At 35.7% G+C, this 14,199-nt stretch overlaps 1 protein-coding gene across 1 annotated transcript in view; it reads right to left on the reverse strand.

The window, feature by feature from the left end:
- The window catches only part of LOC121410138 (thioredoxin reductase 1, cytoplasmic-like), a 57,179-nt gene that overhangs the window by 20,568 nt on the left and 22,412 nt on the right, over positions 1 to 14,199 (reverse strand). Inside the window, exons 3-4 of the mRNA XM_041602025.1 lie at positions 4,638 to 4,849; positions 3,141 to 3,213 (exon numbers count right to left, since the gene is read on the reverse strand). Coding sequence (XP_041457959.1) covers positions 3,141 to 3,213; positions 4,638 to 4,849 — 285 coding nt within the window. The remainder of the gene's footprint in view (positions 1 to 3,140; positions 3,214 to 4,637; positions 4,850 to 14,199) is intronic.

A 14,199-nucleotide genomic window follows, 5' to 3' on the forward strand; every position in this document is an offset into this window, starting at 1 on the left:
GAAATTCTGTTTCCCCATAGACTTTGTAAACACGGAAAAATAACAATTCCGTTTACCCATCCAGTAGCAATAACACACGTTAACGCTCGCGCTGGTCAAAATTTGGATCTTCCACTGTACAAACAACGCAGTAGAATCTGCTCTAATTGGACCTATGCGTGCACAAAAAATATTTTGACACACATATCTAACATGAATACATCCTCACCTTTCACATTTCTAGCATTATTTCACTGTTGAATGAACTTTTATAGATAATTGGGGGGGGGGGAGGTTGGACATCGTTTCGAGCAGTCAACGATTTCATTCTATCCGCCATTTTGGATTTCAAGATCGTGCTGTACATTTTCAAACGTAGAGGGCAGCAAAACAGGACCTACATGTGAATGATTTCGATACGGCCGATCGACCGTACCCTGCCAGAGCTGCCGGGAAGGACCGGGGCGAGGGGTACGATCGGGTGTGAAGGAATGAAGAGCAGTCACGATGTGTTGAATTTGACGTGATTGTGGTGAAGTGAGATCGTGTTTTGTGAGGTTTTGTGGCCATTTAATATTTGTATTTTGCTGAGATTTTGGAGTAATTTATGTTGCTGTTCTGTGTATTTTGAGGAAAAATATGTTTTCCATGATTTTCCGTTTGAATGCCACTTTCCGTTTCAAAAGGCCATTTCCGTAAATTCCGTCCGTTTTCCACGATCGCGGAAAATCACTGTCCCTATCTACTTTATAAATATCTTACAAATGCCGATGGCATCGAGGTACAAAAACAGATGACTACTGTGGAGACTGGATATTTGTTTAATGTATAGTCCCCCCTAAATCAAATTGCTGTAACTTTTGAACGGAACTATTTTGAGATATGATATTTCGTAGGTGGTTTTCTACACTCATTAGGCAACTCCTGGAAAAATATGAGATTGATCGGTTGAGTCATGCATGAGTAATTAAAGACTGAATTAAAAATGACCACTTTGAAAGTCACAAGAGTCGTGTATCAGATTGTGCAAAAACAATGTTGGACAAAAGTTGTTTTTTAGGTGAATTTTATGGTGTTATACTGGTTTACCATCCATCATTTAGCCACACACACACAATTTTGATATCGTATGTTCATGGTTGAGTGGGCACATTGTATTGCAAGGGCTGCGGAAGCGGGGGGAGGGGGTTCAGCCCTCCCACTTTTTTTTCTAAAAGCATGTACAAAAATGTAAAAAATGACCATATGATAGTGATTTTTTGCATGGTCAGCCCCCACCCTCCCACTTTTGGGTAAGCTCCCCCCCCCACTTTGAAAACCGTTCCACGGCCCCTGTATTGGGGTTATGGTAGTATCCTTTACAACTTGTTAGATCATGTTAAAATTTGAAAATGTTGGTGGCTCCCGGGATTATAGGCCCCTCCCCCATTTTAAAATTCTGGGTCCACCACTTATTTGCCCATACATTAAACTGATCATGAGAAATTGTTACGAAAAGACTACATTTATGCCGTATACAGAGTATTCATTCCTAAGTTTTCGAATGTGCTCACTCAACCATGAAAATGTATTAAGTTCGGAAAGTGTGTGGTGATAGAAATGATGGATGATAAAACAAAAACATTTGAAACCAAATTTGCCCTCAATATTCACTTCATTGCACTTTAAAATGGGTCTGTGACATTGAAAATACCATTTTTTTTTCACTTTGATGCGTGCTCACTCATCCATGAATATCGATTTCTTTTTTTCACAGAATTCTGCCCATAGGTTGATAAACATTACTGCCAAATGACATTGCTAAAGACAGCCTTGAAAAAAAGTTCCACCATATTGAATGAGGGGTTACTTATTCTTAAACATATGCACCCATAATGTACACAAGTCTATGAGAGAAGTCAAAATTTTCACAAATATGAAATGAGGGTTTGTTTCATGGACGGTTTTTGCTACTTCTGACAACAGTTATTTCATGAAACTTCGCACATGGCTTCAGAGTAACACTATCCAAAATGCGCGCACACCAAAATAACCATTCGACACGGCACAGAGTGGGGCCAAGGCTTTGAACTTTCTTCTCATTTGCATAATTTTCGAATATTGTGTGCTCACTGATGCATTAAACATCAGGATTTTCATAAAATCAAATCAGATGAACTATGCAAGGAGGTTTTTAACAGATATCCATAGTTACAAATTGCATTTTTTTCAAAAAAACGTAAAACAGAGAGCATCACATTCCACATGTTCATTCAAGCGTGAATGTTTAAATTAAACGCTTTTGAATCATTGAAGCATGTCAAATGGTCGCGAACATAACGATAAAGTTGAGAAAAGATCTTTTTCAGTTACCAATATGAAACAATACTTGCCTATATTTGAAAATCATATTTTGTTTTTAATAAATGTTCATTGAACCGTGAAACGATGAATATTGTTGAAGATACTGTGTATTGTATCGTACTTTAGAAAGTACATTTTACAAGCCTTCTGACTATTTTTAATGATAAGAATGTGGAATTACTTCCAGTAAAATGGAATCAAAGTCATGATATCTGGCTTGTGACTTTTGAAAAGTGACATTTTTGCCTTCTGACGGTGCTCACTGAAGCATGACGCAAAATAAGTCCACAACATTTACTCAGAGGGTAGCTTACAAAATTACCTACACGCTCATGTAAAAATATCCTAAAAACTCGCATTGGATCGGAAACTATTGATGTTTGATTAAGGGGGGACTTACTTTTTTTGTTGTGTATATTTACAGGTTGATTTACTGCAGTCCATCATGACACCAATGTTGGTACAGGGGTATGAGTAAATTCTTGTAGCTAAGTTCACATTTGACTTTGTATGCTAACTTAATCGAGATCTTTTTTTTTAAATATTATTTCAACCCATAATGGCAATCAACCTCCAGAAAAACTTTGTTTGATGTCTAATTATGTATTCAATGCAGAAGAAACACTTACCAAATTGGTTAGGGATTATGGTAAATATTTATTGAACAGAATTAGATTAAGGTATGCTGAGAAATCTTCACTTATCATTTTCACATTTCCTTCTTTTCTTTATCTCTTTTTCTCCAGTAAAAAAAAAATTATCCTAACTCAATTTTTTCCCTACAAATTGGCTACTTTTCTTCTACATGTGATACTCACCCCATGTTGTTCCCTTTGGGGTCGGTTTCACAAAGTCACAAACAGCTACTTTCTTGCCCAGTACAGCTGCTTCCTGTCACAATACAACACATGAAAAGATAATATTTGAATAATATTATTCAAATGATTGACTTTCTTGGACTGAGTCAAAATTACTGTTAAAAGAATAAACTCTTCCTATTTAGACAACCCATTGAATGGATTAGTTGGATTTTTTTAAACTTCACCAAAAGTTGATGAAATTTCACATTTCACATCTTTAAATCCATGATGCAGCCATCAATTTTCCACATTTCTTTGAAATAAGATATTTTTAGTTGGAAACTATCAATAAAATGTAGAATATCCCCTTCTTTCAGTTGATGTCACACAAGATTAACTAACATGAATGTAGATACATGTGGGGTTACAGCATGAAAAACTTGGGCATAACAATTGTCGCCATTCCAAAATAGACCAAAACTTACATTTTGTGCCAATGCATAAGCCAAGAAGAAGTCATTGAATTATTGATATCAAACTTATTTTCTCGACTTGAAAAAAATTGTATCACCTTCAAAATGGTTTTGTAATGCATGCATTATGGGTAAAGCAGAAGTTCAATGACTTGCCTCATCATGATTCCATCTCGATTGTTTTTCTAGTGTTACAACATTATTTTCCAGTCGAGAAAAGGACCCCAAAAATGCATAAGTTTGATATCAATGATTCAGAGACTTATCCTTGTCTTATCCATCAGCATAAATTGTAAGTTTAGGTCTTTTTATGAAATGACTATTGCTTTGCCAGATTTTTCACATTTTAGTCCCACACATGTTAGTTGATCCAGTGTGACATCAACTGAAAACGAGGTTTCATGGTCAAGAAAGAAAGGGATATTCTTCATTTTCTTGATAGTTTCCAATTGAATAAAACTTAAGTTAAGGTCAAGGAAATGTGGAAAATTGATCGCCATTTCATGGATTAAAGATGCAAAATGTGAGAACTTTCTGCAATTTTTGATGAAGCCAAGGTTTTTTTTTGTTTGTGTTTGTTCTTTAAAAAAGTAAATGCCTGTTTATTAATAGTGTTTAAATGTTCTTCAAAATAAACATAATGGCTCAGGCCTGGATTTTCTTTAATTTTTTTCAATCAAATTTGAAATATCCAAAATCTTTATTTTTCAGAATCTAAATTCATTGTCAGATTAAATGGAACATAGAAAAAACACTTAAAACCATAATTATTCATACACTTTCCATACTCAAATTGAAATCATTTTTTTCTCCCCACCTACAAAACATTTACTTTTCTGTACATCAATCATAGCTACATGATATCAACTGTTAGTATGCCATATGAAATATTGATTAATTGAAAGATATATATAGCAATTTCTTTCCCAAAAAATTACAATATGACACAAAACTATATAAATCTAATGCATATTAATGACAAAATAATATATCTTAAATATAACTTTATGATAATAAAAAAAATAATATATTTTTTTAGTACCTTAGAAGCAGCAAGGCCTCCGGAACCCCCACCAATCACAATGAGATCATAATCATATGAGTTTACATTTAGAAGGTGATTTATTTTTCCATTTGATTTAGCTGCAAATGTATCATCACATCCACCTATATGAGTTCCTTTGATATAAACATTAGGAACTGTTTTCTGTCCAGACAACTTTAAAAGGGCTTCTTGAAGTTCTGCTCCATCATCTATTTTGAAAGAAAAAAAAGAAAGAAAAAAGACCCAAAATTGGTATGAAAAATAAAATTAATACCATAGACCCCCTCCCCTTTATCACTAGATCATCAAATGAACACTGACCTAGAAAGTTGGTCACTTGTAGAACTGGATCTCACTTTGGTTTGATGAAAATTGATTTTTCATTATTTTTATCATTTATTTAATTAGTGAGAAAAGGCATAAATATTCCTTTATTAGTTTTTGTAAAAATGCTAATAGTACACACAATTAAACAACCATTACACAAAAAGGGGTATTTTTTGTTGTTGTTTGTGTGTGCTTTATAATCAGGATGTTTTCCCTTCTCTCCCTTTGTATTTTGCTCTATTGTATATCAACTATCAAAAGCATACTCTTTTTTAAACATTGCATGACAGTAAAAATAATTATGTTGGAGCTACATGTACGTAATAAAGTAAAATCAGATCAATATTTAGATAATAAAACTCAACTCAATGTTTAATTTCCATAAAATTCAAGCATTGAATTCAATATATATTTGTATATTTTAAAAATGAAAATTGAGTAATGTAACAGTAACTACCCAATATTGGGTATTTTTTACAGATCTATCTATTCTTACAAGTGACAAAATCATTCAAGAACCAGTGAAAGTAATTTTCAAACTACTGTATTATTATTACTATTATACTATTATTATGTTATCGCTATGCATTGTCTTGTAATTAGTTTTAGTGTTTGTTTTAAGTTGTTTGTTATTATGTTGATCACAAGATCAATAAAACACTTAATTACATGTATATTTAAAAAGTCAAACTGCAATGATATAAAGAATGGAATATAGGCTTATGTATGAATACAGCAGTAAAAGGATGTATATTAATATTGTGCATTACAGATTGACAAACAGAATTATGCAAGGCGAGAAGCCTAAAGTCTGCCCTTTCATCGATATCCAATATACCAGCCAAAAGCATTCCCTTATCATAAAACACATCCAATAAAAGAGCTATAATTACATTGACTTCGCTGACTGAACACAAGCAACCTATCACTACCAATGCACCAGAGCGGTGAATGGGAGTCCACGAGACCTTTTCTTCTCTCTCTCTCTCCCTCTCTTTATACTATGTTCATTATAATACTGTAATCAGGGCTCGACACTAGCGGCGGTCCGACGGTCCCAGACCGGTAAAAATCACTGTTGGGCCAGTAGATTTTCAGAAATTGGAAGATTTACTGGTCCGACATGACCAGTAAAAAATATCATTGTCGGGCCAGTAATTTTTCCAAAAATAGCAAGATTTAAGGGTCCGACATGACCAGTAATAAAAACCATTGTTGGGCCAATAACTTTTCCAGAAATGGTCAAATTCACAGCAAACCATTTCCCCCCGTTAAATTCTGCAATTCACACACAGAATACACACAGAATGAATCGCACGTGTTACTAGAGTACTATACAGCATGCATACAGTGTACATGTAGTCAGCCACACAATCCACATGGTGAATTCTCCACTGGCCGCAGAACGAAGCCTGGCTAAACTCTGGCAGAAATCTCTCACAGAACTGTCAAAATTCACGGTTCATACTCATGAAAGGCTCTTATAATGTCCATATTTCCTAAAAATTGGAGTAACTCTGTCATCTGTAAGCAGTAAAAGGGTAAATTTTCACTTCTGTTTGGTTCAAACAGATCGGGTCTCGGGTGGTATCGTCTGAATACATATTAGCCCCACATATGCATTTATGTGTGTGTTGATACACTTGGTTTCTGACTTTCTTTCGTAGCTATTTTAATTGAGCCAAAAAAGAAACAAATTATTTATGATAATAGTTTTAGCTTTCTTCCTCTGTTTTCTTCCTGTTTTCTTTCCTTCTTTCTTTTCAATCTTTCTTTTAATTTTTTCTCTATTTCTTTCCTTCCTTCCTTCCTTCTTTCCTTCCTTCTTTCCTTCCTCCTTTCCTCCCTTCTTTCCTTCCTTCTTTCATTCCTTCTTTCCTTACATCCTTTCTTTCTTACTTTCCTTCCTTCTTTCCTCCCTTCCTTCCTCCTTCCTTCCATCCTTTCTTTCCTTCCTTCCTTCTTTCCTTCCTTATTTCCTTCCTTTCCTTCCTTCTTTCCTTCCTTCTTTCCTTCCTTCCTTCTTTCCTTCCTTCCTTCCTCCTTTCATCCCTTCTTTCCTTCCTTCCATCCTTTCTTTCTTACTTTCCTTCCTTCTTTCCTCCCTTCTTCCTTCCATCCTTTCTTTCTTTCTTACTTTCCTTCCTTCTTTCCTTCCTTCCATCCTTTCTTCCTTCTTTTCTTCCTACCTTCCATCGTTTCTTTCTGACTTTCCTTCCTTCTTTCTTTCCTTCCTTCTTTCTTTCCTTCCTTCCTTCCTTCCTTCCTCCCTCCTTTCCTTCCTTCCATCCTTTCTTACTTTCCTTCCTTCTTTCCTCCCTTCCTTCCTCCCTCCTTCCATCCTTTCTTACTTTCCTTCCTTCCATCCTTTCTTTCTTACTTTCCTTCCTTCTTTCCTTCCTTCCTTCTTTCCTTCCTTCCTTCCTCCTTTCCTTCCTTCTTTCCTTCCATCCTTTCTTACTTTCCTTCCTTCTTTCCTCCCTTCCTTCCTCCCTCCTTCCTCCCTCCTTCCTTCCTTCCTTCCATCCTTTCTTTCTTACTTTCCTTCCTTCCATTCTTTCTTTCTTACTTTCCTTCCTTCTTTCCTTCCTTCCTTTTCTTACTTCTTTCCTTCCTTCCTGCTTTCCTTCCATCCTTTCTTTCTTTCTGACTTTCCTTCTTTCTTTCTGTCTTACTCTCTTCGTTTCTGTCTTGCTTTCTTTTTGTCCTTCATTCCTTCGTTTTACGGGGGGGGGGGGGGGTCATGAAAGGCTAGAAAAATAAACTTGCGCCTTTTTTTAATGTTTTCTTTACTTTTTGGGACCAGTAGATTTTAGGTTCGGACCAGTAAAAATTTGAAAAACTGGGTATCTACTGGTCCGACATGAATAGGTTGGACCAGTATAAAAAATGGGTTAGTGTGGAGCCCTGCTGTAATACTGCTGTAATTCATCAAGTACATTGCCAGGGCCCAATTTCATAAATACTACAGAAACTTTACCTTATTGCATACCATCAAAACCTTGATTTAAAGGTCATGTTCACCCAAGCAAAATGTTGATTTCAATAAATAGAGAAAAATCAAACTAGCATAACATTGAAAATTTCATCAAAATTGGATGTAAGATAAGAAAGCTATGGAATTTTAAAGTTTCGCTTATTTTTCACAAAACAGTGATATGCACAACTCGATGAAATGCAAATGAGTCAGTCTATGATGTCCATCACTCACTATTTCTTTTGTTTTTTATTGTTTGAAATTGAATTATACAACATTTGATTTTTTACAAATTTGACCAAAGGGACCAACTCGACTGAACCATAAGTATTTAACAATGCTAATTCCACATGTATAAGGAGGAATTAATCACTGTTTCACTTGACAATAAGAAAATTAGAATATTTCATATAATAAAATACAAAAGAAATAGTGAGTGGATGACATCACCAGTCTCCTAATTTGCATACCGACCGGGATGTGCATGTAAATGTTTTGTGAAATTAAGCAATCTTAAAACTGTTATAACTTTCTTATTTTACATTCGATTTTGATGAAATTTTCAGTGTTATGCTTGTTGGATTTTTCTCTTTTGATTCAAATAATTTTTTTGTTGGGGTGGACTTGTCCTTTAAAGATAAATACCAGTTGTGGTAATGATCTCAAAATGAATTTGAACAGAATCCAATAAAATTACCACCCTAGTGTTTACTTGTATATAAATGTGTGCGAAATGGCTCTAAAAAAAGGAGTACCCTGCAAATAAATGCGCAAAATAAGCACAGAATTCCATCAAATGTCAGGTATTTTTCAAAGTATCATTAATACACTATCCCACATGCTTTTCTTTGTTAGTTAGTGATCAATAAAGAATTATCAGGTCTGAGCTAAAATTTTACAATATTACAAAGATAAGTTTACATTAATGTAGACAATATGGTGACAATTAACCTTGATTCAAGACTTTCTCATGAAATAATTGTTTGCTGCAACTACTTCTTTTTACCTCTAACTGGATGGATGGAAGAATGTCTAGAGAGTTACATGTATGTTAACATGATAATTTTTTAGATGGGCCCAGTACTTGCCACCACTCAAAATGCATAGCATCACTCTCAACTAAATGTAGGCCTACTCATATAATGAATGCCACCAAGTAAATGATAAGTACAAGAATGCACAGAGAATGCATTGAGTATGAGTTTGTTTTTAACAAAAAATTTGCAGTACCTACATATATGTCTACGGCAGAACCTACAAAATACGCATTAAAAAGAAGTAAAAAAAAAAAAAATACACTGACCACTATTCATATCATTATAATGATTAAAACAGCACAATAGCAACAATTTTATTTTTGTGAATAACTTCATTTACCTCATTTTTTTTTTATATCTCATTCTCTGTTTAATAACAGAACTTTGTATACAAATATAAGAGAAAATGCCAAATATTAAATGTAATCTAACGTTGAGTTTACACATGACACCTATTAAAGATACTGACAGTAGATAAATGACTGTAATCTGCCTTGCATCCCCTTTAAGCCTCCCTTGGTGCACACATCATAGAACCGTTATTATTTATCGAAATGCCTGTTTGGATCGCCTGCAAGCATCTACAACGGTGAGATAATTAAGAGAAGTGCGCTCCGATGACTCGGCAAAACACTAGTCCAATCCCATCATCCTCTACTCAAAGCTGACCTTGTATGCCAGGTATGTAAAAAACATGGAAACACAAATTCCACTGGTCTTGGTATACTCAAATCAATTTCATCATGTCTACACTGATCAATTTTTTTAAATATGCATTTCTTTATCAATTTTAGAAAATATTAGGGAGTAGGAAAAACATCACATTAGAGTGCAGTCAGTTACACATGAAAATGATTGATTACATCATATGGATTACATTACCAGGTAGTAAAGTATAGCAAAGTTGTAAAATACATGATGGGTGTATCAAATACCATGAGAGGTGAGCCAATGTTATCATCACAATAAATCATTAGACAGTTGCTTCTAATGTTAACAATGTGCTTTAATAGAAGGCAAATGATGCATCTCATTTTTCTTCTAATTCTACAGAACATGGTTGATAGGACTTTATGTATGACCCATGTTACGTCTGAAAAATCACTGAACCTAGGCCAAGCCAAGTCCGTTTGAAACCTTAGCTTTGCAAATGGACCTGGGGGTGTTTCACAAAGATTTAAGTATGACTTAGAGTTGCACTTAAATACTGAGTTGAGTACAAAAAGGCTTGACCGCATTGGTCAGATCGTGTCATGAGGCCGCGCACTACTGTGTATCTAACAATAAGATCGGGCATTTCATATCATGTATGCATCAGCATTTCAGTGCAACTTAAGTCACACTTCAATCTTTACTTGTGAAACATCCCCCAGGTCTGTAAATGTACCTGTTTATATCACAGCACATTCATTCCCCAAATTGATCACAGAAATTTAAATCAATAACGAAGTCAGTTTCAACTCCTCACCCCTTACGGTTAGTCTGAAGGCACAGACTCTTACTTAAATTTTGACTACGGTTATCTCAGGGGAAAAATATTATTCAGGAGCTGGGGCGATTTAGCTCCTGACATGCTAAAAAGAAGAGACTTGGAATCCCCATTCATCATAATGTTAAATCTTATCCAATGTCACAGATTTAGGCAGTTTGCTGCGAAAAGTAGCCACGGATAATTAAAAAAATAATTTTTTGCCTGTGTTATATACAGTTGAGGCCAGAAGTTTACATACACCCAGGAAATTCAAAGAAAAGTTGACACTTGCCAAACATCATAAAATTTACTGTATCTTATAAAATAGTTGTCCTATCATGACGAATTTGATATCAAACAAATGAGTATGGCATGCCCTTTCATCACATTGCTTTGTCATCAGGTGCTGAAAAATATTTAGGTGTCAATTTTTTCCCAAAATCTACATATTTTATACAAATTGAGAATAAAAACTTGACAAAAACATTTCATATTTGTGCTACTTACTTGTCAACACAAACATTTTTTGTTCAGTGGTGACATATATCATGATAAAAAGCATTATATCATAAATTTGACATTTTATATTTCTATGAAACGATGTTTGAAAATATAATAGCAAACAATAGAATACATTTTGCACGAATATCACTTTTTTATTCAAAAAAAATTCCACCTGAAATATAGTATAATCCAAATGGCATCCCAATAATGTGAAAGAGCTTAAAATGCTCTTCGATTTGATACCTAATTCGTCATGGTAGTATTCATATTTCTGAAGATATAGTAAATGTTGCAATGTTTGGAAAGCGAACAAATTTCACTAAATTCCATTGGTGTATGTAAACTTTTGGCCTCAAATGTATATAGTACATGTAGCTACACTTCATAATCCTAATTCTCTTCTTTCTAACATTCACACCACTATACCTAACTGCAGGGCTGCCAACACTCACACATTGAGCATGAGACACACAAATTTCACTCATTTCTCATGCTGATAATTAAATTTCTAACTCACGAATCTGAAATAATTAAATAAGAATGAAAAATTTGATAGAAAGGAGATCAACATACATGTAAGAATCCTGGAAGCGCCGAAAGACTTGTGTAAGTTTTCTTACCTTTTGTGGAAAGCCTTTCATCTCATTTCAAGCGTGTGTTTAATTTCCTTATATTCCTATAGTGATATGATGACTTTGGCGGCAATTTTTAAGCCAACTGCATAGGCCTACGTACCCCCTTCCCTATAACTACTTGTCCATAGCATCGAGCTAGCAGAGGCGTGGACTGGCCTGGACAGATGTACGTACATGGTCGACGTACATCAACACATTTCGAAATTCAAATTGAGCTCAGGCTACAGTACAGTGTCAAGAGACCAGACAAGAATTATCGAGAACAGCAAAGATTTCATGGTTCGTAAATTATTCTACACTACTATTGTTTAAACAGTAATATTACTTACTATAACTTTGCACCTAGGATGACAGGGATTTAAAGTGAGTTTTGAGAGTGAAAAATAAGTGGTTTCAGACTGCCTAGAAGTTCGGCAGTTCCAGGTATTTTGGTAATGTGAAAGCAAACTACTCGTAATTTCCCCGAAAGATAAAAAAAACTAATTAGTAGGTACTTGGCGAAATTACGAGAACTTTCGTGGGAATTTTTCCAAGGTCACAGGTATTTTGGCAATGTGAAAGCAATTTACGGGAATTTTGGCCCAGCATGCTGGGTGGCTACTGAGCTAGTGATTTTAAATCTCGTGCCTCGCTTGCATATCAGACCTTACTGCGCATGCTCGTAACTTCAGGAACTTATCCCGAAAGGTATGTTTCAGGGCGGTGTGAATGCAAAATAATTAATGGGTATTTTTTAGCCTAAAAAACTTCTCGGAACTTAACAGGGATTCTTATGATCGAGGTGGTTTGAAACCACCTAATGTTTGAGCCAAAGGTGCTATTGTACGTAGCGCCTCGTACACCTAGCTAGGACCTAGGTCTAGCCCAGCGGCCCAGAGGAGGCTTGGTACAAGAAATTCTATATTAAGATGCTTTCTTCAGTTTCTTGTTGCATCTTCCCATCATCTGCCCTGAGGAGTACCTACATCCAGTCATTGTTGGCATTTCAGCAAGTACATGTAGGTATTCTATGTTTATCATTTTATTTAAATGTAAAGAGGCTCTTCATAATGCCTTTGGATAGACTATATATTTTATAAAGTATAAACCAGGGCTCCGTAACACAAAGATTAGCAAAAATTGACTGGCCAATGAAGATCAATGTTACATGCTCATTTGCTTTCAAATGCTGACCAGGAACCAATCAGTGTAGTTCTTTCATATTTGCTATTTATCGCAAACCTTTGTGTTACGGAGCCCTGATCATACAATTGCACCTTGAAATATAAGGTCCAAACCGTGGGCCGTGGGGGGGGGGTACGTCCCCTCCATCGCTTCGCTTGGTTGGACTTCGTTCGCTTTGCTCTCTCGTGCTTCGCTTCTCGTAATATCTTACTCTAAATAATTATCAAATGTTGGCAGCCCTGCTACCGACTAGAAAAAAGCCATTTGCAAAAAAAGCTGAGTGAATGCAAGGATTTCGAGTTCAAAGGGCCTTTAAGAATCTGATTTGAATTTTCTTATTTTCTTAATAACCATTGTTTCCAAATGCGAATCACTACCCGAGAGATAGTGGCCAATCGGCGAGCATATTGCTCGCATCAGTGAAACTTGTATGACCCTATGCAACAGAAGTGAACAAACTCAGTCCCATGACATCATAGACATCTACAGTGCAGATTGGCGCTTCGGCATGCTCAATATATTCACGTCTTCACTGAATCCAAAAAGCCTCACAACCCTCACGACTAAAGTTTCTCGTTCTCGCGCTCACTCAGGTATCGCCAATTCTCTGTCTGTCGCTAGTCTTCTGCTTGACAACGAATAGAGCCAAGTCGCGAGGCCTTGTCAAAAGGCTAGTTCGAGGTAGGTTTACATCTACCAATCTGTGGCACGAGTCCTGCCAAGACTACAACTGGAAGTAGTCTTGGGTAGGTTTGCTAAAAGGAAGCCAGAGATTGGTGTGATGTGTTTACATGCACATCTATTTCCTTTTCTTTCCTACCCGAGGCAGGCCCTGGGCCAGCAATTTTTCAGATGTAAAAAGGGTCTTTCACTACATCAGGTGAAAGAATGTGGAAGTCTCTCATAATGGACCCTGGTACAACTGATTTTTTTTACATAATGTTCAATTCATATCCTTGTTGTTTTCCCTATTCTAGTCTCCTTGACTTGGTAGTCTGATGAACTTGACATTTAATAATCTGATTATAAAGACTACATAACCCTACAGAGAGTTAACAGAGAATTCAGAAGGATTGTGGGATCCATTGGTTAGGTCATGAATTAATGGACTGATAGAAAAGAATTGTCCTTGTGTGAACCATTTCCCCTCTCCAGCTGCTAGGAATGCAATACACAACATTCTTACTACTCCAATGGGGCTGTGATACATGTAGAGATACCCCCTTTACACCAACGCTACGTCCATGCAGTTCTTGCTGTCTCAAAGATTCATAAACTAGGAATGAATCTGATTTCAGTTGATGTCACACTAGATCTACTTACATGAATATCTACACATGTGACTGACATGAAGTAAAATTATAGACATTCATCGACAGGAAATTTTCAGTACTCAATGAAACTTACCATCCACAAATCAACCTTGTTTAAAGATTAAATCAAA

Source organism: Lytechinus variegatus, chromosome 3 (assembly GCF_018143015.1).
Source record: "Lytechinus variegatus isolate NC3 chromosome 3, Lvar_3.0, whole genome shotgun sequence".
NCBI classification, from domain to species: domain Eukaryota; kingdom Metazoa; phylum Echinodermata; class Echinoidea; order Temnopleuroida; family Toxopneustidae; genus Lytechinus; species Lytechinus variegatus.